The sequence below is a fragment of the Natator depressus genome, chromosome 8, assembly GCF_965152275.1.
Source record: "Natator depressus isolate rNatDep1 chromosome 8, rNatDep2.hap1, whole genome shotgun sequence".
Taxonomy (NCBI): Eukaryota; Metazoa; Chordata; order Testudines; family Cheloniidae; genus Natator; species Natator depressus.
Window position 1 is genome coordinate 89,845,450 of NC_134241.1, and position 25,045 is coordinate 89,870,494.

Sequence of the window (25,045 nt, forward strand, 5' to 3'; positions counted from 1 at the left end):
TATCATAATCTTGAACTATGGATAAGGGTCTAAATTACAGTGTAAGGGTTCTTTACATTGCCAGAGGAATGTAAAAGGGCCTTAGCATAAATGAGAAGCAATCTCTGTGTTTCAGATTCTGAAGGGGGCGGGACATCCTACAGAAGGGCAATTCACTGAGCCTGACTCTGATTTCACACCACTTTGACACTGGTAAAAAGAAAAGGAGTACTAGTGGCATGCGATGAAGTGAGCTGTAGCTCACGAAAGGTTATGCTCAAATAAATAGGTTAGTCTCTAAGGTGCCACTAGTACTCCTTTTCTTTTTGCGAATACAGACTAACACGGCTGCTACTCTGAAATTTGACACTGGTGTAATTCAATGTACTTCAACTGATTTCCTCCTCAGCTACCCCAGGATAAGTGACAGCAGAACTAGGCACAGTAAATGTAGACTCATTGAGCTTGATTTTCCACTGCCTTGCACCTTCTCTAAGTTTTTTAATCCTGTGCACAGTGGATGTAAAATGCTACCACTGGTGTATGTGAGTGAAGAATTCTGATTTGGCAGATTCACTTCGTAATCATTTTGCACAAGTGCACATGACTTCTCAAGGTTCAAGCAGTGGAAATCGGAACCACTGGGTTTCTGAGGCATCATGTGATCCGGAGGGCAAAGGTTGATGCTCATGATTCCCTAGGAACCTAAAGGAAACTCCAGCAAACCATGAGCCATCCGCATGGGGTGTCTGCCAATCCATGCTAACCCGCTTCCGTGATATCCTCTTCCTGAGTAGCCATGCTACCATTTCCTTTATGCCTATGCTGGACAGTCCTCTTAAGTGCTGGGAGTGATTTTAGAACATCGTGAGTTTCAGCGGGAAATTCTGCAGGGGTTTCCATATGTTTGCAGGGTGAATTTGCATGGGTTTGTGGATGACGCAACCGAGAGAAACTTTTCCTGGTCGTAAGGCATGTCTACATTTAAATGGCTACAGCTGTGCCATCGTACTGCTTTGGTGTAGACACTACCTACGTTGATGGGAGGGGTTCTTCCATCAGCATAGGTAATCCACCTCCCAAGAGATGATAGCTAAGTCTTCTTTTGACTTATCATGGTCTACACTTGGAGTTAGGCTGGCCTAGCTATGTCTCTCAGGACTGTGGATTTTTTCACACCCCTGAGAGACGTAGCTGTGCCAATGTAAATTCCCAGTGTAGGCCAGCCATTAATTTAGCATGGCTATGCAAAACCTCAAACTTTGAAATGCTGCATTCCAAGGGTGGGTGAGAGGGACGAAGCCGTACTTAGGCTTGGTCTGTACTTGAAATTTATATCAGCATAGCTGTGTCGGTCAAGAGTGGGGGGGAAAACCACACACCTGACTGGCATAATTATGCTGACATAATCCCCAATGTAAACAGAGCTGTGTCACTCTGTTTAGCCATCAGCGTAGCTAATTGTTTCGGGCAGGTGGTGTTCCTACATGGACAGAAAAACCCTTTCTGTCAGCACAGGTTGCGTCTACACTATGAAGCTATGCCAGCGCAACTATTCCAATTTAGCTGTGCTAGTATTGTTTCCATAGTATAGACATACCCTAAGACCTCTCTCACCCTAAGATCCTTCTCCATGGCCTAGATTTGGCCCTAAATAAATAAAGTTTGGGTAGGGGTAGTCTTCCAAGGATGATCTGAAGAAAGTGTTCAGCTTTATGGCTGGAATGATTGCCTGCTTTAGAACCAATCAGTTTGCAAGGAGCAATGAAGTTTTGAATTAACAGTGGCTTGTGGTGCAGTCACATACAAATATAGGAAATCTGCCCACGCTGATTATAATGTGCACTCTAGCACTTTTGGAGGATTTTCAAGGTTTTTCTTTAGCGTGCTGGAGTGGGGAGAGCCTCCTAGTTGCTCAACTTTATTTATTTTTTTATTTGCATATGTGCACATAACTCCGTGTCAAACAGGAAGGTGTATTGAAATGAAGTTGTTAACCTGGGCACTGAACCTCTGCATGATAAAAGTTTGGTGACATACAATGAAACATAAAATATTAAGTGGCATGAAAATATTTTAAAATTCTATTGCATAGATTTATAACTAGAGTAATATATTACATCGGAGCAGTAGGAATCTGAGTGATTAGCTCATGTACACCAGCCACAGAAAAACGGTAGGAGAGAATCTGGATAAAGTCCATAGTTCTGAGCAGTAGAATTTCATTATAAATTGGCTGGCATATGGTCAAAGAAAAAACAAGAAATAATCTGATATAATAGTCAGTACTTCACAGCAGACCACAACCACATTTCTCATAGTATCCCAAGTAGATAATCTTGATGAGACACAACAATCCGGCTGACTTGGGCCCTGCAATGCAGTCTGCTAACAGGAGCCTGCAGTAGGAGACCATGTTTCAGGATTTTGTTTTGGAACAGTGCTGAGACAAATCACTAGAAAATGTCTTGTGGAAACATTCGTGCAATGACAGGGGGATGAATGAACAGATAGCATCACAAGGGGCTGTGAATAATTAGGCATTTGATCCTGAAATGTATCTAAAAAGTCAGGCAAAGAAAAGATTTAAATATCAGGAGGGCAATCCATGGTTTTTAATTCTTTACCCTCAGATATTTTGAGGACTTTGGCCCAGTCCTTGGATCTGATGGAGCTATGCTGAGTACAGAACTCAAGTGGGGTAGGGAGTCAAAGACAGCTTTGTGCCACTCTGCGTTCCTCTGGTCTACGGTGCTGCTGGGGGTCAGCCCAGCCCATGGCACAAATTATCTTAACATGTTTTTAATTTATAACCAAATTTCCAAAAGATTTCATGTTTAACCTGATGTGACTTTACCCTGCCTGTCTCTCTACCTAATAGAACAAATCACAAAACTGAAAAAGTGGCCATCACAAAAGGCATGGTCATCATGGGGGAGAGGGATAGCTCAGTGGTTTGAGCATTGGCCTGCTAAACCCAGGTTTGTGAGTTCAATCCTTGAGGGGGCCATTTAGTGATCTGGGGCAAAAATTGGGGATTGGTCCTGGTTTGAGAAGGGGGATGGACAAGATGACCTCCTGAGGTCCCTTCCAACCCTGATATTCTATGATTCTGTGAATATAGGTGCATGTATACACACACATGCATCCCTACCTTCCCTCAACGCAAGAAGTTTTTGGATGGTTTGTTTCTTTTTAGTTGATTAGAACCTACTTTAAGTCAGGTAAGAAATAAGCGAGTGTAAGGTATAGAAGGAGCCATTTCTAGCTGAGAGAAGTTTAGCACAGCTCCTAGTAACCATGTCACAAGCAGGTTCTCTTTTGATGTCCCTGGTAAAGTGACAGGCAGGGTCCAGGTTCAAGTTTTGGCTGTGGTTATGTGCAGGAGGCATGCACAGTTAGCCCAGCCAGCCAATAATGTAGTCTGTCTGATCACCTGTTATATGCAGTGTTGCTGTAGCCATGTTGGTCCCAGAATATTAGAGAGACAAAGTGGGTGGGGGAAGTCATATCCAGTAAAAGATATGATCTCACCCACCTTGTCTCTCTGGTCACTTGTTGTCAGACATAACAAACAGTGGAGTTTTTTCAGTGTGAAAGGACATTGGAAACAAGGAGTTTATTTTTGGTCATTTGTGCCTAATCATTTCACCTCTGTTCGTCCCATTCCCTCTGCTATGCATTGATGTTCTAGAGTTCCATTGAAATCAGAGCAGTGTGTCTTGATGGACAAAGTATTGTGGTGGCATTGAAGGTGTATTTGGCCAACATATTCAACATGTTAAGTAGCAGCATAGAAGTTAAGTAGTTTGTAATTTATTGAATGGTTTAGTATTTCCCTGAGAGACTGTGTAGAGGAATGAAGAGAGCAGAAGGGGAGTCAGGACTCCTGGGGTTCTCTAACTTGCTATGTTAGCACGGACAAGTCACTTAACCAGCCTGTACCTCAGTTTTCTCAGTTGTAAAAAGGAGATAATACTCTCCTTCATAAGAGTCCTGTCACCTAATTTATGTTTGTAAAGCACTTTGAGATCTTCAGATTAATAGTGTTAGAGAAATGTCAGGTAATTTTTTACAAGGTTCCTGTTTTGTGCTGTTTTGTTTGTATAGAAAATAAAAGGGAATAAAACCAGTGCATTCATTTTTTGTCAGCAGTATTTGGTGGTGTATCTACAGAACAACAAGTGTAATGCTACCTAAAGATGTTTGTTCTGCACGATTAAAGGGTGACTATATAGAAATCATTACAAAGTTAACAGAAATATTCACTATCCCCAGGTCTGCTACAAACTCATAGTACTGTATTATGAGGTATTGTTAATAAAATTTGAAAATTGTGGTCTCCTGAGCTGTTTTCATGACAGCAGCCGCTAGTCACTTATTCCCTAGGCCAGTGGAATCCATATACACACCAAAAGTTTACGCATTTAAGCAAAGTGTTGCACATGCATAACTTTAAGTATGTTTAGTAGTTCCATTGATTTTAATGGAACCAGTCACATGTCAAAGGTTGGGCATGTGCTCATGTCCTATGTTGCTTTGTCAGGGCTTTAGATTCCAGGTACATTGTGATGAATGTGGCTAATCCATTGAATAACAATGACTTTGGCCGTGGCTTTTGACGTTGACCGTGGCCTTGCTTACAAACTTGGCTACAAGATGGGTGGAGGAGGTCATATCCACAAATATTGTGGCTTAATGGAACTGAGAGTGAAGAAATTACGTTACTTGCAGGACACATTCTTTATAAACAAATCTTGAAGGAACAGCACAGAGTATGTGTTAGCTCAAATCACTTCTGGCCTATTTGTTAAAATGAGCCCCATTTAATCTTTCTTCCTTAGCCTTTATTAGATTATGTTATGTATTAACTCCGCGAGTAAAATAATAATAATGCTGTGACAGAGTAGTCGTATTTGTACTGAGATGATAATGATTACCATAGTTAACTGTGATATAGAATGCATAGTGCTTTATATAGATTCAGTGAGATTGATTGCTGTACCACATAGTATCAGGGTTTTAAGGGGTGTGTCCATGAGATTACAGCCTATAAGAAGTTACTTTAGACCAAAACTACTATTGGAACAATATAATTCTCTACTAACTTCTAAGCATTTTCAGATTAATTTCTGTAGAAACTCATTAAATGTGTATGGTGCCCTATTGATTTCAGTCCTATTAGAAACTACATCCTGCATTATTTTACTCATGTGAGTATCTCCATAGTGTTCAAAGGATCTATTCACATGAGTAAAGTTAAGTACATGCTTAAGGATTTTCAAGATCGAGGCCTGAGTGTCTGTGCCGAAATTTCTTTGGGCCCTTACAGTTTAATTTGTAACGTTGGTGGCGTTTTATTTTAAATGATTGATATGGATAGATCCCTTATTATAGGAATTAAAGATGGATAATACCTATTAGCCCAGCCTGTTCCTCCCCTTCCAGTGTTTAAAAAAAGGAAGATAAACATGCATGTTAAATACATATGTATTTTATGCATGGAAAAACCCATGATAGTCATATAGTCAAAAGACTGAAAGTCATTGAACCCTTAACTTGGTGAATGCAGTTCAGATAAAGGTTTCAGTTAAGCAAGGCACCACTTTGTAACAGGGGGAGACAACTAATTGTCGTTTTCCCATACTGCTATTGTTCTGTAAGGTTTCAGAGTAACAGCCGTGTTAGTCTGTATTCGCAAAAAGAAAAGGAGTACTTGTGGCACCTTACAGACTAACCAATTTATTTGAGCATAAGCTTTTGTGAGCTACAGCTCACTTCATCGGATGCATACTGTGGAAAGTGTAGAAGATCTTTTTATACACACACAGCATGAAAAAATACCTCTCCCCACCCCACTCTCCTGCTGGTAATAGCTTATCTAAAGTGATCACTCTCCTTACAATGTGTATGATAATCAAGGTGGGCCATTTCCAGCACAAATCCAGTGTTTAACAAGAACGTCTGAGGAGGGGGGTGGGGTAGGAAAAAACAAGGGGAAATAGGTTGTTCTGTAAGTTACAAAATAGTAGAACTGGTTGAAAAATTAAACACTTTTGCAAATGTTTGAAGTTGCTTTCCTTTTCAGAGTTTAAAACAAAGCCACTTTTTTTTTCAAATATTTTTATTAATTTCCCCCCAGTAACTTTTCCAGTATTCCCATTTTTCCCTAGGAGAAGAGAATCGACCCTTGAGTTTGTCCTCAATAAGGCTCAGGAGATGGTTCAAGAAGTAACTAGAGTTGAGCCACGGTACACCACACTATAATTAAGTCCAGTGCTCTTGGGCGGAAGAAGTGGTGTAAATGAGTATCACTCTAACATTAAGCTTTGAAAAAATGGATTTAAACAAATAAAATGGGGAAGCTAGTCAAAAATTCTAAAGTCAAAAATAAAAAAATGATGGGTGGGATTTTCCAAAGCACTCGTCACTGGCCAATTCTATTCCCGCCAAAATCAGTGAGAGTTTTGCCATTGATTTCAACAGCATTGGACTTAGGTCAATGCTAAGCACTTTTTGAAAGTCCCACCCTCAAAATACCACAACAAAGCCACAGAAGAGATTCATACCCTTATACAAGCCGGGGTCCAGGGGAAAAATACCAGCCTGATTAAATAATAAGTTTCAAGAGATTATTCAGAGCCTGTAGGAGAAAATTGTCTCTGAGAGCTGAGATCTCACACTGCTAGAAAAAAAAGATGTATTTGACAAACACGATCCTGAAGGGCATTCATGTCTTGCTACCTGGCTGACCCTCATTAAGTGAGCTTTTAAGGATTTTTGTAGTATGAATAAAACAAAGAAAATGTCTTTGGATTTTAGAGAAAAGGGAAATTTTAATAATGGTGAGAAAATCCCTTCAAGAGTTCAGGATCGCCTCTTTATAAATGTATTCAAAATTAAGGATTTGAGAAAATGGCTGCAATCACATTACGCAAATATTTAGAGAACTGCCTGATGCTTTAATTTCCTGGGCTGAGAAAGACTTTGCAGTTTAACAGTTCATTTTATGAAGGTAAAAGTACTTTTGAGCTCCTTTGCAAATAATATAAGCTTTGCATACATTTTGCATAGCATTGCGGATGTTCTGCAGTAAAAGCCCTAGACACAAGTCTTTGGATTTAGAGCCTCTGTCTGCAACTTTTAAAAACCTGTGAATGAAACCACAAGGTATTAACTGTTACCTGGCAGCCGAAGTCCCTGTGGAGTCCTTTCTTAATCATCATCGACCGAGCATGTCTACTGGCACCTCGGCCCCATTCCAGTGGCAAATCCCCCCTCTGTTCTCTAGCCCTGTTCTCCACACAAATTTCTGGCCCCACCAGAGTGTCCCACTCAGTCTTAAGGAGAAAAGGAGTACTTGTGGCACCTTAGAGACTAACAAATTTATTGCATCCGATGAAGTGAGCTGTAGCTCACGAAAGCTTATGCTCAAATAAATTTGTTAGTCTCTAAGGTGCCACAAGTACTCCTCTTCTTTTTGCGAATACAGACTAACGCGGCTGCTACTCTGTAACCACGCAGTCTTGTCTCTCTATTTTCCTCCTCTGAAACCATGCTAAGACTGTAGACTTTTGACCTTCAGGGACCCTGCCAACAAAGTTGTGCCAAATAATTAACCCTTAACAGCCCAATAACTTGGCACAAAGCCCACATAGCTAGGCAGTCTTTGCCATGACTTCACATTCTCTCAGCATGTTCAGAGGAACGTGATAACATCGTCAGCATCCCAGCCAGTCTATAAAGTGCCCAGAACGTTGTGCAAAACAAGTGATGAAATGAGCCTTTATGATGAAGTGACTCTAATGAAGAAGGGAAGGCTTGCTTGGTGGGGCTTGGTGGCTTAGCAGAGAGGAAAAATAATTAGAACTTGATAGGAGAAAGGGGAAATGAAGATGAAACTGGGATCTAGCACTTACTGTGCAAGATCTGTATCAGTGAAGTGGTTCCAGTTACATCAGTTTTACACTGGAGTAACATCACTGATGCCAGGGCCATGTGAGTGAGCTGAGAACCAGGACATGCTGATTCAGGATCATATTCTGATTGAATAGCTAGGCATTTTTTATCCTGTTATGAACTGTATTTAAGTCCCCGACAAAGCACACTTATGACACCACTGGCTGTATCAACTAATCGTCAGGGGCAAATTTTCGAAGGCACAAGTAGGAGTTAGGCACCTAACGCCCAGTGACTATTAATGGGAATCATACGCCTTACTGCCTTTGAAAATTTTCCCTTAATATACATGATGATTGTCCTAACAGCCTTTATTTAAATGAGAGAGAATCAAAAGGAAGTGGGGGAGGAAGCAACTAATAGTCTTCCCCCCATATTTTTGGTTGTGAATTTATCCAAAGCTGATGAGCCAGATCTCAGCTGCAGTGTGACAACCACTCTAAAGTCATCTTGTGGATTCCCTCCCTGCTTGGGGATTCCTTGGGTGGAACAGAGAAGCTGTGATAGCTTCTACCCCACCACCTCCTCCCAGCCCCTTGGAGAAGAATGGATGTTTGGATCTAGGGTTTTGGCATGGGCCCAACTCTACTATTCTACATAACTCAGCCCTAACACTGCCTTTAATATAGGGATCTTGTAGCATGGCTTCCCAAATACATTAAATCCCTGTTTTAAACACTAATAATATTTAATGAAAGTTTTGCGAGCAAAGTGCATTTTAAAGCAAATTTTAATTTCTGTTTTTAAAAAGAACATCGAAGAGCAAATGTATTCGTGCCTGAACGAGGACATTTAGCAGAGCCACAAAAAAAGCATGAGCCACCCTCTGAAAGAACAAGAGAACATTGATTAAGCATGGTGAACAATGGGGATGAAATTCAAAAGCTTCATTCGGCATGAAGGACTTTGTCTGAAGAGAGTAAATTTGCCGTGTGAGAAGTAGGCACATTCCACTGCCTGGAGAGGGAAAGTAATCTGAGTTCACCGTGCAGCCCCATGTTGCATTCTGGAGCTGTAGAGTTGAGCTGCTTTGTACAGGAGCCGACTTTCAGTGGGTACCCCCTTAAAAGCAGCTTTCTCTTCTCAGAGTCCTGCAGACGATCTCAAGCCCAGTGTTATTCCCACTCTACATGCACGGAATTCTTATAGAAATTAGTGGGGGCTTTGGATGCATAAAGAGAGCAAGTTAGAGAGCAAGTTATCTCTCTAATTGTCTAAGCCCTAATTGTCTTTTGGCAATGTACAAGAGCCTTAAGTGGGTGTAAATTATATACATGTCCAATGTAAGGACTCTGTGCTGCGAGAGTGGTGTAAAGGGGCCATAGTGTGAATGAGAGTAAGGCCATGAGACTTTAAAGTGCTTGGTCTCCTCTGATCTGTGCTTTCCAGGGGCCAGTGAGGTCTTGCTGCTTGTGGATCTGTGATGTTAAGGAAAAGTTAGCACATGTGACTCCATTTTGGTATGGGGCCCACCATTGTTTAAATGCCAGTACATCATACACCAGGAGGAGTAATCCTTAGATACTGAATCCCTGTGAAAATCCTCCTCCTTGTCTCCAGCCTGCCTTGACTCCCAGTATCTGGTTTTTGTTAGTCTCTAACTCCCTGTCTCTTGGCCTTGATGTGAGGCCTCCCATCCTGATGATAAAAGTTACTGATGCATGGCTTTAGGACCATGCTGTGTAATTAACATACTGGTATAGCACGAGGAATGCACCAAGCAGGGATAGGTGGTAGATAAGACAAGGGTTTGTTTATTGGCTAAGGTTTCCGATGCACGAGGGCAACATGCTTTGCTAAAAAGTATATAACCTTTGTATAATCTGTATTCAGGGTTCCCTCCTGGCTAGCAGGGGGGCACCACGCTCGAGCGTAATAAACTTAGTGTCTTTTGGGAACTCTGCAGTTGTGGACTTTGTTTCTGTGCCTCAGCCTAGCGTGCGTGCGTGACCCCCTGCTGTGGTGGGTACGTAGGAACTGTGCGTGTCCTACCAGGTATAATTCGCAGCACTGGTGTGCGTGTCCTACCAGGTGTAATTCGTAGCATTTGTGTGCGTGTCCTACCAGGTGTAATTCGCAGCAGTTGTGTGCGTGTCCTACAAGGTGTAATTCGCAGCAGTGAAGTGGGTGGATGTCTCAGCTTCCTCTGGATCACTGGGCTGGGGCAAACCGTTCCCCCACAATAGAAGCATGAGTAGGAAACGCTGAGTGTTTGAAACTCCTGGGGCCTGATTCTTCTTTGCCCTACACCTTGTGTAGTCATTTATACCTGTGCAAAGGGAGTGCAAAAACTTCCACCAAATCAGAATAGTAATGCACTACATCTGCCTTACACTTGCTTTGCACTGGTGTAGATGACTGCACAAGGAGCAAGACGATGAGGAATTTGTCACCTGGAGGTTCTTCTCTCCCCTTCAGGGGGAATTGCTACATAAGAGAGAATGGAGCCTAGGGTTCACAATTCTGTTGGTGATGCACGAGTCAGAATAAAATCCAGCTCACTTGTATGGGTTTTGCAGGCCTAAGAGGAGTAAAAAATAGTAAAACCTTATTTCAGTCACCAGAGTGAGCAGCTACAACTGATAGACAGAGGGTGCAGATCTGCTGAGTAAGTAGGTTCCATTTCTATATAGTCACATTTCAGAGGAGAACTGCACTTTGAGACTATCATAATGTCTTGTCCGTCATCCCCTCACAAGTGTCAGCAAGGCAGGTGCTTCATGGGAGATGAGTGGGTGTGTGTGTTGGACAATTTAAAACCATGCACATGCTTCCCTATTGATGCTCTCACTTTCCAAGGGAATTGTTGATGTGGTATACTCCTTGAACAGAATTCTTTTTAAAATGGCAAGAAAGCTTTAGAATGGCAATGACCTAGAATTACTGTATCGGAGCCTGTCACTTAGTTGGGAGAATTGAGGTTTGATGTTTGGCACATGAGTTATAACCAAATCACCTTTGAGGGTGGAGTGAGGGGGGGGATATAAGGAAAAAAATACCAAGTCCTTCATATGTTCCATTGAATTTCTACTTGTTTTTGGAGATTATAGCATCAATAGTTGTGTGTGCTACCCAGAGTTTTCATGTTGAGGTAAATGCTAATGCTTCTGTCTTTTGCAGAAATCTTCTGTACGTCTACCCTCAGAGCCTTAACTTTGCCAATCGTCAGGGCTCTGCCAGGAATATCACTGTGAAAGTCCAGTTTATGTATGGAGAGGATCCAAGCAATGCCATGCCAGTAAGGAATATGCTTTGCTTTCAGTTCCTGTAATGGCTGGGTGCTGCCAATGTAAAGTGTTACCGTCTGCACCGCAGCCGGAAAGGTGGTGCAGTAACTAGCGACTCTCTCTGAAAAGATCTTTTGGGATGACTGTTTCTGTTGGAATTAAAATAAGAGCATTTCAGAACACAGCACACATTTAAATGCAGTTTGTCAAGCAGCTGAGTTGCAATTGATGTTCCAGCGCCAGACTCAGGAAGTCTGTAGTGACCGCCCTTTAGGCTGGTAATGTAATATTTTTGCTTCAGTGGCAAAAAAATTGAATCTTATGATCTAGTCTTATTCAGGGCCAGATCCTCATCCAGCAGAGCTCGCTGAATTACACCTGCTGAGGATCTCTCTGTGGGTTCCTTCTCCCTTTCCCACATTCACACTCCCATTCTTTTGTTCTCTCTGTTCCCCTTTCTTCCTTCCTCCTTTGGTCACACTTGCTTGATTCCCCCTGCATCTCATCCCCTTTTCTTTCTCTGGTATCTTCTCAATTTATTGTCTTCCTGCCTCTTGCTCTCATGCAGACTGGGAATCTTGCACTCTCTTGCCAGGGTCTGGGAATTCTTCTGGCGTTGCCCAACTGAGAATGAGAGCTAGCTGTACCACATGGCTTCGTGGGCCATTCTTTGGCTGGCCCCACTCCACCCAATTTTTGCAACTGAGTTTATGAAATAATTTTTAAAATGATCAAGAAAGATGTTGTGTAGTAACGAAGGGACAAATCCTCAGCTGGTGTAAATCGGCACCGCTCCACTGACTTCAGTTTACGGCAGCTGAGGATCTGGACCTAAGCCTCAAATGATGTAGAACTCTGGCGCAAACTCTAACGCTTCTTATGTTGTGTTTCTGCAGGTTATCTTTGGTAAATCTAGCTGTCCTGAATTTTCAAAAGAAGCATACACAGCTGTAGTATATCATAACAGGTAAAATACAAAAGCTGCTTTTAAAAAATGATAGGGCCTAATTCACCACAATTCTACTCCACTCAGGTCAGAGGAGTTTTACTGGTGTGAATGTGGAGCAATTCAATGTGAATCTGACTCATTATTGTTTATTTAGCACTGACAATACAGTCAGCGCTTATCATATATAAAATAATAAAGACAGCTCCTAATATTCCAGTTGTACTTTTATGGAGATTGAGGGCCGGAGTCTGCTCTCACAGGGATGTAAATCAGGAGTATTCTGGATAAAACTGATGTGAGAGGTGAATCGAATCCTAAACGTTTCCTTCTTGCAGAACATTGAGCACGCCAGCCTGATCCAGCGAAACACTTAAGCACAAGCGTAAAGTTAGGCATATCAATCAATGGGGACTATTCATGTGCTGAAGTTAAGCACATGCTCAGAGTATTTGGCATCTTGCAGTTCTGAGACCAAAAGTTCTAACTCAGACACCCTGACTCAAATTAATCGTCCTTACTCATGAAAATAGTCCCATTAAAGCCAGTGGCACTACCTGAGGCAAGGAGTACTCAAAGAATGCATAAGTTGGCCCCTCTTCTGCATTTGTTCACAACCTCTTACATTTACAGAAATGCACTAAAGGACAAGGCTCTTACTTCAGCGGGGCTGGGATTGGACTCTGATTGCAATGTATAAAGCTTAGTGAAAATTGTATTCCGTATGGTTCTAACTTAAAATAAGCAGACAATTTGGTAGTTCGATACAAAAATCAAGCATGAAATCCTGGCCTCATTGAAGTCAGTGGATGCTTTACAAAGATTTCATGCCAGATCTATGAAATGAAGTCATGTGCTTGCTTTTTGCTGTAAATAGAATGAACATCTCATTTGAAAATTGATCTAATTTATAATTATTAACATTCATTCAAAAGAAATTAAATAACAGGTCTATGTACTCCAATTGTCCTTTATATTTCCAGAAAGCAAATTCATTTAGTCATTTCCTTTTTAGAATAAAGCATACTTTTTATTATTTTTATTAGTAGACAGGAAAATTGCCTTTGTTGAACTCAAAGATGTTTATGAAAATGAGCAAAAACGCTGATAAATTATAGATCTACTTCCAGCTTGAGGTGGCGTGAGGTCCAGGAATTGATTGTTTAAATTGTGGACCATTGTTAAAATAGTGCTGTTGGTCCAAAGGACCTGTGAACATTTTAATGTTTAATATTAGTCAATCAAAAATTGGGAGTATTTTTATGAAGATTTTCCAGCACGCACTATTGAATAGCTCTCATACAACAAGGGTTAACAATGTGTGCTATATATACTTGTACAGCCTAGAGTTATGGCCTTCCAGAAATATGTAGGCTTCATTTCCAGTTCTGATGATTCACAAGACATAGGACATGTTAAAAATCAGATCATTCTGATTACCGTTGTACCTCTTCCCCATTTCAGTTCTGACCTTCTTTCCAAAGCCACAGTCTCTAGACTGGTTAGAGCTATAACAAATACTGTTAAAACTTAAGATTTTCAAAGGAGCCTAAGGTGCCCAAATTCCAGTGAAATTCACTAGGACAATGGTTTTCAATCTTTTTTAATTTGTGGACTCCTAAAAATGTTCAAGTGGAGGTGTGAACCCCTTTGGAAATCTTAGACATAGTCTGCAGACCCCCAGGAGTCCGTGGATCCCAGGTTGAAAACCACTGCACAAGAAGATGACCACGTCACTCTCTTAGGGTCTGGCTTCACTGCAAGGTTAACTCTTGTGATCGGCACCCAGGTCAGCCTAGCCCTAGGTGTGAGCAGCCACACTGCAAAGCCAGACTCAAATTATTGTGTCCTCGCTGGTGCTAAGCTCCCCCATGTGCGTTGCTAAGATTTCTGAGGGCTTTAGCCTGTAGCTCCAGCCTGGCCAGCTAGCCCAGGCTTAATCCACCATCCAGATCAGGTGAGGGGGTTCTGTGTGTAAATGGGAATGAGGTTAGCAGCAATACCTGAATAAGATCCCAAGTTAACTCTGCAGGAAAGACATCCCCTTAAAAATCCCAGCCAGAATCAGAAACCTGGAAAACTCAGCGTTCAAATGGCATAAAACATTAAGCTCCAATCCAGCAAATCCCTTAAGCACAGAGTGAACTTCAATGGTGTGAGTGGCACATGGCTCATGTGGTTCAAGTGAAGCACCCATTTAAGTGCTTTGTGAACTGGCCTTAATTGGCACACTAGACTCTAGGGCGCCTCTTGAACTTGGAAACAAGAACTGCAGACAGGGCTGTCCCTAGCTATTCTGGGTCCCTACGCAGCCCCCCCCCCCCCATGAGGGGGTGTGTGTGTGGGGCCACAGGCCTCTGCTGGGGTGGGGGTGAGGCTGGCTTGGTGGGGAAGAGGGAACCGCCCCCCAGCACTCAGCAGCAGCGTGGTTGAGGCTGGGTTGCTGCGCTTCCTGCTGCCAGTGAGTGCAAGCCCGGCCCTGCTTCAGTCCTCAGTAGGGTGATCAGATGACAAGAACAAAATATCAGGACACATGGAGGGGCAGCCACAGGCTCACCCCCCTGCACCAGGGCCGGCTCTAGGTTTTTTGCTGCCCCAAGCAAAAAAAAAAAAAAAAAAAAGCCGGAATGCTGCCGAAGCAAAATATCGGGACAAATGGCGTCCCGCCCGTACATCATCTGGTCACCCTAGTCCTCAGGGGCAGGAAGGGGCCGAGCAGGGGCGGGGCTTTGGGGAAAGCGTGGAGTGGGGGCAGGGCTAGGGTGGAGCAGGGGCTGGGGGCTATGGGGAAGAGGTGGGGCAGGGGCTGGAGCAGCGTGCAGCTGCGCAGGGCACCAGGAAATTTGGTGGCAAATTTCCTGGTGCCCTACACAGCTGCATACTTTGCGTATGTGTAAGGACAGCCCTGACTGCAGATGGCAGCAGCAGCAGCGTGGGAATCTAGGGTTCACTCCGATTTTGATGGGAGAAGAAATGCAGCGTGGTAAAATGTTAAATTAAAAAATAAAGTCTGGAAGCTAATCAGATTTTATGTACTGTTCAATGAAATAGCAAAAATACTTTTTCTAATTATTCAAAAAGATGACACCCATGTTTAAGGTCCAAAGTATTCTGACAACTTTTGGCAGACCAGTACAAATATTGTCTGGGCCAATACATTTTTCCAAACACTGATCAGAAAGTAAAACTTGTAACCCTCTGAGGTATTCCATTTATTTCCTTCTTTGCACAAAGAGTTCAATCTAAACCAATCTAGAAAGGATTTTGGAAAAAATAAACATCCCAAAAGGTAAAGCAACCAGGCTAAGCGTGGTTTATTTGAATGCCAATAATAATCCTAATTACAGAATTTGTATTGATAACTGAGTTGATGATTTTGTTTCTAAACAGATCTCCTGATTTTCATGAGGAAATCAAAATTAAACTCCCTGCCACTTTAACTGATCATCACCACCTGCTTTTTACTTTCTATCATGTCAGTTGCCAACAAAAACAAAACACTCCTCTTGAGACACCAGTTGGATACACTGTAAGCATCTTTCTTTCTGTCTTGCTTTCAACAAAATCAGATTTTGATCCAAAGCAGGATATATTGATAATGTATTTGTTTTTATTTCCCTCAGCATTGTCACATCATTACATGACGTAATTTGAATAGTGCTTCAACTTGTAAAAGTCTAGAATGGCCACTAATCACACGTTAGCCATGTTTCCATCCAAAAAGTGTTTGCTGTGAATTTCAACCCTGTAGGACTCAAGATACTGTGTTGTTTTTTTCCCCCTCTCTTAAAGTGGATACCAATGCTTCAAAATGGACGTTTGAAGACTGGTCAGTTCTGCCTACCTGTTTCATTGGAAAAACCACCACAGGCTTATTCAGTGCTTTCTCCAGAGGTCAGTTATTGCTCATGCTGAAATTCCTCAGCAGAAGATATAAGTAAAAAACTATAGAAACCTTTGAAATTCCTAGGCTATTTCTTGGAAGCTGTTAACTCTAAAAAGTGTCGTGTGTATCATCTGACAGTAAAATGGAGTTAGTATTTTAATTAGAAGAACGTTAGCTCTACAAAGGAGGTGTTTTTTCTTTTCCTGCAGGTAATGCCTGAGGTGTCTCACAGTTAATGATTTTATTAATTTCCTATAGGTGCCCCTTCCTGGAATGAAGTGGGTAGATAATCACAAAGGAGTTTTCAATGTAGAAGTTGTTGCCGTATCATCCATCCACACACAGGTAACTACTAATAGTGGACGTAGTCACACATGTAGCTTGATAGTCATTTGACAATGGTAACATTGAATCTCCCGCTCGTAATAAACGTGTAATAAACTCATGTCAATTTCAGTGAAAGCTTAAAGTAACAAGGGATGTAAAGTTCTGAGAGGACTGAAAATCGAACCGTTGCCCCAAATTCTGCTCATAGTGCACCCTGGTAACTGTCATTGAAGTCAGTGGGAGTTTTGGGTGCATACCTAAGGACAGAATGGCCTGCAACACTTTCAGCTCCTTGGCCTGTGGCCTATATCCTTGAAATTTTAGATACCCGGTACTACTCAGATCTCAGACTTTCATTTTTTTTCCTGTTTATCTTTCTCTTCCTTTCCTAAATGTATCCTCTTCCAGTTGTACTTGAACTGTAACGTGAAACTGCACTTCTTTTGACTCATAAATACTTCACATACTTTATTTTGAAGTCCCACGTTTCTTTTTGGCTGTTTTTACATATTGTGTTTTGTGTGTGATGTGGTTGGAGGGAGGGGGTTTGCATGTGCTTTTTGTTTTGTTGATAAATCCTCAATGAATGGCTCCCTTAAAATAGATCCATTGAGGCTTTGAAAGTAACATATTTATAAATCTCATTTTATTTGTGTGTAGGACCCTTACCTCGACAAATTCTTTGCACTTGTTCATGCTCTGGATGAGCACATGTTCCCTGTGCGAATAGGAGACATGAGAATTATGGAGAACAATTTGGAAAATGAATTGAAGAGCAGCATTTCAGCTTTAAATTCATCTCAGCTGGAGCCGGTAGTGCGATTTCTTCATCTCCTGCTTGACAAGCTGATTCTTCTGGTAGTGAGACCTCCTGTCATTGCAGGCCAAATAGGTATTTTCTTGAAGTTTTATACAAACACAGTTGATAAACTGATGCTTTCAACTTTATTATATTGTGTAGAAATTAAAATAGTCCCATATTCATGCCAACATTTTAGGAATGCAAATATACAATGTATCCTCAAAATAAAACATGCTGGCATCTGGATCTGTAGTGATACATACTAGAAATATCTAAGGCCAAGATTTTTCCAAAATGACATATGAGTAGGGTCGCCTGATGTCCTGATGTTAGGGGTTTTGTCTTATATATGCAACTCTATCCCCCTTCCCCACCCCCTGAAAAAAAGTGTCTCCATTTTTCAACTTGCTATCTGGTCACCCTTATTATGAGTTATGGTGCCCAATTTAAGATTCTTAAAGAGACCTGATTTTCAGAGGATGGGTGATCAGCACTTTCTGAAAACCAGGACCTATTAAGGTGTCACCAAGCCGAGCACCGAGAGTTTGAGACCCCCAACATCCCTAGTCACCTTGAAAAAGCTTGGCCTAGCTAAGATTAGATTTAGATGCTGTTCGTTCATAAGGACATAAGAATGGCCATACTGGGTCAGACCAAAGGCTCATCTAGCCCAGTATTCTGTCTTCCGACAGTGGCCAATGCCAGGTGCCCCAGAGGGAATGAACAGAACAGGTAATCACCAAGTGATCCATCCCCTATCGCCATTTCCAGCTTCTGGCAAACAGAGGCTAGGGACATCATCCCTGTCCATCCTGGCTAATAGCCGTTGATGGACCTATCTTCCATGAACTTATCTAGTTCATGTAGTCATTATGAATCTGATCCTGCCAGCAGTAATTCCACCCTTTGCCTCCACCAAGAGCAAGGCAGCTTCACACAGCTCTCTTATGGGGTGGGCTTAAATGACATAATTGAGCACTTAGTAGAATCTGTCAGTATTTAAAGTCCTACAGTTCAAACACAGGTGAAGAAGCTACTGCTGTACTTACTGTCCACAGTGTGCTCAGGGGATTGTTTGATTAGGTGGAATAAGTGAGCAAGTTTGTTCAGGTATGGTGTGCTTCTGATAAGCAAGTTACTTTTCACTCCTGAAGCACCCACAATAAATATATACAGTTGGAATTTACTGGTGGCTGCCTTTGAAAATGAATGAGACTTGTGCTCTAAGGTCATGCAGATACTTACCCATGCTGTATGTAGGTATGATATCTTGAATAGACAGAAATAGAATTAATACACTTTGGATGAGGTTGATGATGTAGGTGTTTCAGGGAAATAGACTTGAAAATTAACTAGAGTGACCTCTGCACCGTTTGCGCAGTGATATGTATTGTATGCCAGTTCGGAGATTCAGCTTGTCTTCTAAAAGGAGGAAGGATTTCAAGTGTGAATGTCAGTTTATATAGTACAGGCATTGGGTCCTATTCTGCTTTTAGAGATCCAACACTGTCTTCATTGAAGTTATTTTGGATTTATATCAGTGTTAGTGAGAGCAGAATTTGGCCCATTCTTATTAAAACGTAGCATATCAAATAGTAACCATTTTAAATCTTAGGATCTGAGTCCCATTTGTCCTAAGCCTTATCAGACCACTCTAATAGTCTAAAGAGGTCTTATGTGAAAATGATATTCAAGCCCTCATTGTTTAAAACTATAAGTTGAGATTTTTAAAGCAATCTAATGAATGTAAACACAATGGAAGATATTGTCTAAATCCCCTAGACGTCTTTGAAAATCACTAATCATTTTCTTTTTTATTTGTTTGGGAAACGGTGTGTTTTTGAAACTTGAAGAGTGGCTCTATTTTTGAAAAAAGCTCTCTTGTTCCACAAGTGTTTTTTGTTTTGGGCTCATGAAACTGGTGGCTGCCTTTTAAATAACTGCAGTCATACACAGGCTCCAGCTACAAACATGGATCTGCCCATATCTAGTTAGCCTATAGCCACATTAGGTTTTCTGTGTACTCATTTTTAGAACATAACCGGTTCAGATACAGAACTGGGCAGTTCTTGTTGGTACATTTCAAACTTCAGTTGCAGCTTGACTGCAGCAAAACTGTTAGTGGAGAAGAATGCCGTGAACATCCCAAGGATTTTATCTTTTCATTAACTCTTGGCCTGAGCCTGTTCCCATTTGTTCTAAGACTGAGCCTTAACATCATTAAATTTGATATTAAACCAAATGGAGGCTTATCACTGCAGCTCGTATCTGCTCCTTAAACTGTTTTAGAGTTGATCCAAATTTCAAGTACAATATTTCATAAGAAACTTTTTCTGTTTTATGACCTGCTCTGAATGGAATGAGCAATTATAGTGTGATCACAGGTACTGCTGAACTCTTATGACCAAACTGCTCACCTTACTTCTTTCAGTTAACCTGGGTCAAGCGTCTTTTGAAGCGATGGCATCAATCATAAACAGACTCCACAAAAACTTAGAAGGAAACCAGGACCAGCATGGCAGAAACAACCTTCTCACTTCCTATATTTATTATGTTTTTCGTCTACCAAATACCTATCCCAATTCACCTTCACCAGGTATCTTCACTTCTTGTTTTTAAAACACATTTTATTGAGAAATTGGAATTGAGTTTGGTGAAAGAGCTTTGTTATATGTAGCTGAATGTTAGAGAGAATATTGTTCCTTGTTTAGAGCAGGTGCTAGCAGCCATCCCTGCTGGGTTACATCTCGGTCGTTAGCTTGCTGTGTGACTCAGTGGACCCATCTGTACAATGGGTTCAATAGTACTTGCCTACTTCAAAGGCTTAATCAGTTAATGTTTGTAAGGTGTGTTGAGCATGTCAGATGGGCTGTGTTCTATAACTGCAAAGCATACGTAGCAGAAGGCTTTTATTTTAGGAGTAAATGTATTCTTTTGTGAATGTACACATAAGACCATATTCTCCAGATTGGACAGACTGGGCTTGACACAAATCTGGAGTGGAGTTAATGTGACATTAAGCCATGTTTGTGACACAGCGCCCCTCCCCCGCCCCCCCAAGCGGGCTTGGGGCTGGCAAATATCAGCATGATTCCAAGCACAAGATAGAGCAGCTTGAAAGCTGCTTTATCTTACATCAGTTGCCAACAGTCCCCAGGGGCCATTCCAATAGTCAGGGATCAGTGGACAGAATGGCGTTCTGACCATGCCCCCTTTTTCCCAGCCACATCCCCTATACTGGAGAGCCAGGTGTGGGGATGGCACAGGAGCTGCTACAGCTACCCTATGCCATCGGAGGAGTCCCCTGCTGCCCGGATCCACCAGGTATGCAGACGCTTTGCAGCAGCAGACTGGTGCAAAGCAGCCACTCTGTGGCCATGATTTATAACATTACAAGATGTTCTCTTGTGTGAAATTGTAGGTCCCGGTGGTTTGGGGGGATCCGTGCATTATGCTACTATGGCTCGATCAGCTGTCCGACCAGCAAGCCTTAACTTGAATCGCTCAAGGAGTCTTAGTAACAGCAATCCGGATATATCTGGGACTCCGACCTCACCAGATGATGAAGTACGGTCAATCATTGGAAGTAAGGTACGATTGCACAACTAAGGCTCCTAGGAAACTCCACGTTTCTCTTCAATCTTAAAACAAATGAAGAAGGAACTTTAATGTGTTTGTCCTTTCAAAAAGAAATCTATATTCACTCATCCTTACTAATGACCCCTTCAGTGTCTTTTCCTATGCTGGGAAAGTAGCCGGCATCTTGCTCCCAGAATACATGCCACTGTTTCTATTTGACTTGCTAAAGACCCCTAAGAGGAGAGAGAAACAAGTACCAATCAGATCTTACCTTGCTGCCTGACAAGTGTTCCCTGTAAAGACATGGTGGCTGAGAGGGCAGGACTCTTTTTTTAATTTTATATATATTCTCTGGCCCTCCGCTGGTATAAAGTGTCACAGCCCCTCCCCACCAGCACCACCACCCTTCCTTCTTCCTTCTATCTTGAAAGAACTTTTACACCCAGTCCTTGAAAAATCAGCTAATCAGGTTTGTTAGTAAAGTCACACACCTGGGTCAGTTTGACATTTGTCAATCCTGTATTCAAAGAAAGGCAGGGGAGGCTTGATCTCAGTTAGAGATGTCACTAATTTTTGAATGACTAAAAATGTAATTTTCTCACCAGACAGATGACAAGATAAGTTCTGTTTGGTGAATCATTATTTTAAATAAATAAATAAATAAAGCAAGGACTAGAAGACTTAAAAAAGTTTAAAGATCCACTTAGCTGTCTCACTAATTAAACAACCTTGACCTTTTGTGAAATGCCTAGGGGAGCGATGTGCATGTGGAATTTACACAGGATATTAGACGCTTTCCATGTGGTGGCTGAGTGAATAATGTGGCAATAGAAAATGGAAAGAGATTTTCTTCCAGATACATACTCTGTGCTTAAAAAGCTAATGTGTAGACTACTGTTAATGGAAATATTTCTTGCCAGTAGCTTGGCCAGCAGATACTAGGCTGGATATGAATATACAGAATGTAAGATAAATAATTACATTTAAATCTATCAAATCCAGTAGTCAAAATATAGATGTCTTCATAAAATGCTGAAAGTGATACATAGGTGCAAAATACAAGTTGTACTTGCCCAAAGAACGATTTAAGCTTGTGACCATCCTACCAAAGAGCCTTCACTTGAAAATAGGACCAATCATGGGAGGCGTTTTTATTTTTAAAAAGCACCCATCATTTTGTTTGTTTCATTTAATTGTTTGGACTAAACCCTTATATTTGTTATCTGTTGTATGGGTTATCTGGTAGATTCTATATAAGCCATCACTGAGTCATATTTCTGATTTTATTCTAAAAATCTTTAAGTTATTTCTCTTACAGTGTTTAAGGATTGCTTTGGATCAACATAATGCAGGAGTTTTTGGATCTGATACTAATCTTTCTGTCTTGCACTATTTTGGGATTCTTATTATTTTTGAAGCAAATTTGACATCTCCCCCAAAATAGCCTTTATGCCATTTTGCACTTGTAATAAAAGTATGTAGATTTCCTAAATTGTTGGATGTATGCTGGGAAAAAAACCAAAAAATATCCGGGTTTTGACTGCTATGAATATAATGCTTGAATACAATCCTGCTAGTGGATCTGCACAAGCAAGCAGATGCACCCACACAGATCCTCTTACAGGACTGGGACCTCAGCCATTGCCTGGAATTTAACAAGTTGTATGTACTTCGTATTTACTCCTCCTTAAAAGAAGAAACTCTCAATTCTATACATTGTGACTGGGGGAGGGGCTTGTACGTTTTCCAATATAAAACAAAATTGGCTCCCACTGCTGTAAACACGTAAGTCACTTGATCCATATTGCAGTCATTAGGACTGTGCATGTGAGCAAAGTTACACATGTGTTTAGGTGTTTGCAGGATCAGGACATGTGCTTAACTTGACTCACTGCAAGTAGTCCCATTGACTTCTACTCAGTCAAAAGCTGGGCCTTTGCATGATCAGGGCTTTTGTTTGTTTCTGCTGAATAACAATTCAGAACAAAACAGCATTTTTCAGTTTGTTTTGTCAGTTAGTTTGTTCCTGAGTCTATTTGAGCAAAATTACAACAACGCTGTGCTCTCTCATACTGGATGGTTCAATGGCATAACCTCAAGATTACTTGTTTAAATCTGGACTCAAGTTTGGTGTGAATTTTTAATGGGTTATGAGAAGTGAATTGGTGGTCTGGATCCAGTTTGTAGTTGATAAAAGTCTGTATTTTAAAAACTACCATCCTAGCTGGCATCTAAGCAAAGTTGGCATGGAGATTGAAAAGTCCTCTCTCCCAGGTGAGGACTGAAGCTCATTTGAGAATGTTATGGGGAGCTATCTATGTAGTAATGATTCCATAAGATCTGATCCAAAGCCCCTTGGAGTTAATAGGTTCCCATCGCATTTGGATCAGATTGATGGTGTAAAACGGTTTCTGGAATGAGCTCAGTTTTGTCTGCTCTGACATTTTCTTTAACTTTCTTGGGATGGATGAGTGGGAACATAATTCTTTTCCACTTGAAATGTTGTATGCATGGTCTCTTGGTGGAGGAGGATGTGGGGAACAAATTCCATATTAATTAGACTGGGTTTGGTTTTTTTCAATCTATGAAAATTTGAAAAAAAAAATTTGTCGTGCTATGGAAAGCCTAACTTTTTTTTTAACTGCCATATCTCAAATATAGCTTTGGGTCTAGAAAAAACACCTTTTTTTCCATTTGGTCCTTGTTGAAATCCAGTGCTTGGCACTATTTTTTCAGAATATTAGCGTTCTTTGCTATGAACATGTCTCTTCAGAGCTCATACATTTTTCAACAGGACTTGTGGGGTTTATGAACACTATATGGCAAGTAGCCTGGCTAAAGAAATGTAGAGACCCCACAGACCATCTTTTGTGGTTCCCATCATCTATGAGCCCGATTTTGTTCTGCTACACCCGTGTAAATCCTGAGTAACTCCACTGAAGTCACTGGATTTACTCAAGGTGTAAGGAAGAGCAGAATTTGGTCTCAATGGTTTTGGTGCATGGAGAGTACAAATACAACAGGTGTAGCCTGAACAGGTGCTCTCATCAATGTTTATGTTGTGTTTGTGTGATTGAAAAATAATAAAATAACCTTTGGGACTAAAATTTCTCAACACGTGCCTGAGAATTCAGGTTGCTTTAACAGTACTAATTGGTGACAAGTGTGTTAAACACATTTTGATTTCTTTTAAGGACTGCATATCTCTAAATTAGACTACTGTATGGCATGCAACGTGTAATATGTCTTTCCTTTCCCAACTGCTTTCTATTATATGCCCAGGGTTTAGACCGCTCCAATTCCTGGGTAAACACTGGTGGTCCCAAAGCTGCCCCATGGGGATCCAACCCCAGTCCAAGTGCAGAGTCAACACAGGTGGTGTCTACATTAGAGTTTTGGTTTTTTTGTTTTTGTTTTTTATTGGCTGATCTTTCCCTAAAGAACATCTCCTTTTAAGTGTATACTATAGTTTTGGTGGCTTGCTTTTTTTCAGTCTTTGAAAAGTTAGCGATTTTTATTTTTTATTTTAAAATTAGCACTTCTCCCCCCTCCCCGCCACACTGCATGAAAACCCACAAACTGCATAAACAATGTCCCCTTCCTTTCATTTCAGTAGTTGCTGGTTTGTGAAATTTAGATGCTACAGCTCCTTTCCTTTGTTGTTGTTTTTTAACATTAGTTTCTATTTTAGGTGAAGCACATTATTTAATGGGAACATTGATCACAATTTTATGCAGCATCATGTTTGCTTTTTGTTTTAACGTCGTGAACCATTTTACCATTTTCATAAAGCATTTAGTATCCTTCATATTCAATTGATCCTTCCTTTTTAATGTGAGTGTTTGAGTGAGAGATAATTAAACCAAAATGAAGTGCTGGAAGCAATGATTCATAAGATGCAGCTGTAGCTGTTCTGTGTTGCAAAGTATGAAATTTGTAGTGGCTTACATAAGATAGGTTTCACTTATTTAACCCTGGTTGCCTGTTGCTTTACACTGCATGATTGTTTTGACCATACCTCTCAACTTTCCTTCCTTGTAAACTCAAATTTACCTTCCTCTCACACAAATCTAGTGTGAAGTAACTTGCATTAAGGCAAGTTATTTCCATCAGAAGTGTTGAATCCTGAAATTGAGTTTATGGATAAAGTTGTGTATGCTAAAAGAAAAAAATCTCATGTAATTTTCTAATTCCCTGTACTAATAGGTGGCCCATTTATGTGTGTGGGGGTGGGGGGGGTCCACACATTTGGACTGGTAGATTGAGAGGTACGACACTGAAACATATAAAAATGTTACATTCCAGACATCTGCATGTTGACAGAATATAAGTATGGAAAA

At 41.1% G+C, this 25,045-nt stretch overlaps 1 protein-coding gene across 5 annotated transcripts in view; it reads left to right on the forward strand.

The window, feature by feature from the left end:
• The window catches only part of DOCK7 (dedicator of cytokinesis 7), a 142,458-nt gene that overhangs the window by 64,400 nt on the left and 53,013 nt on the right, over positions 1–25,045 (forward strand). For 3 of the 5 annotated variants that reach the window (XM_074961615.1, XM_074961616.1, XM_074961619.1), the window contains exons 15-23: positions 11,059–11,176; positions 12,062–12,132; positions 15,502–15,640; positions 15,904–16,005; positions 16,256–16,342; positions 16,985–17,216; positions 19,558–19,722; positions 20,548–20,717; positions 23,988–24,080. In XM_074961615.1, coding sequence (XP_074817716.1) covers positions 11,059–11,176; positions 12,062–12,132; positions 15,502–15,640; positions 15,904–16,005; positions 16,256–16,342; positions 16,985–17,216; positions 19,558–19,722; positions 20,548–20,717; positions 23,988–24,080 — 1,177 coding nt within the window. The remainder of the gene's footprint in view (positions 1–11,058; positions 11,177–12,061; positions 12,133–15,501; positions 15,641–15,903; positions 16,006–16,255; positions 16,343–16,984; positions 17,217–19,557; positions 19,723–20,547; positions 20,718–23,987; positions 24,081–25,045) is intronic. The other 2 variants (XM_074961617.1, XM_074961618.1) reach the window with 1 other exon arrangement.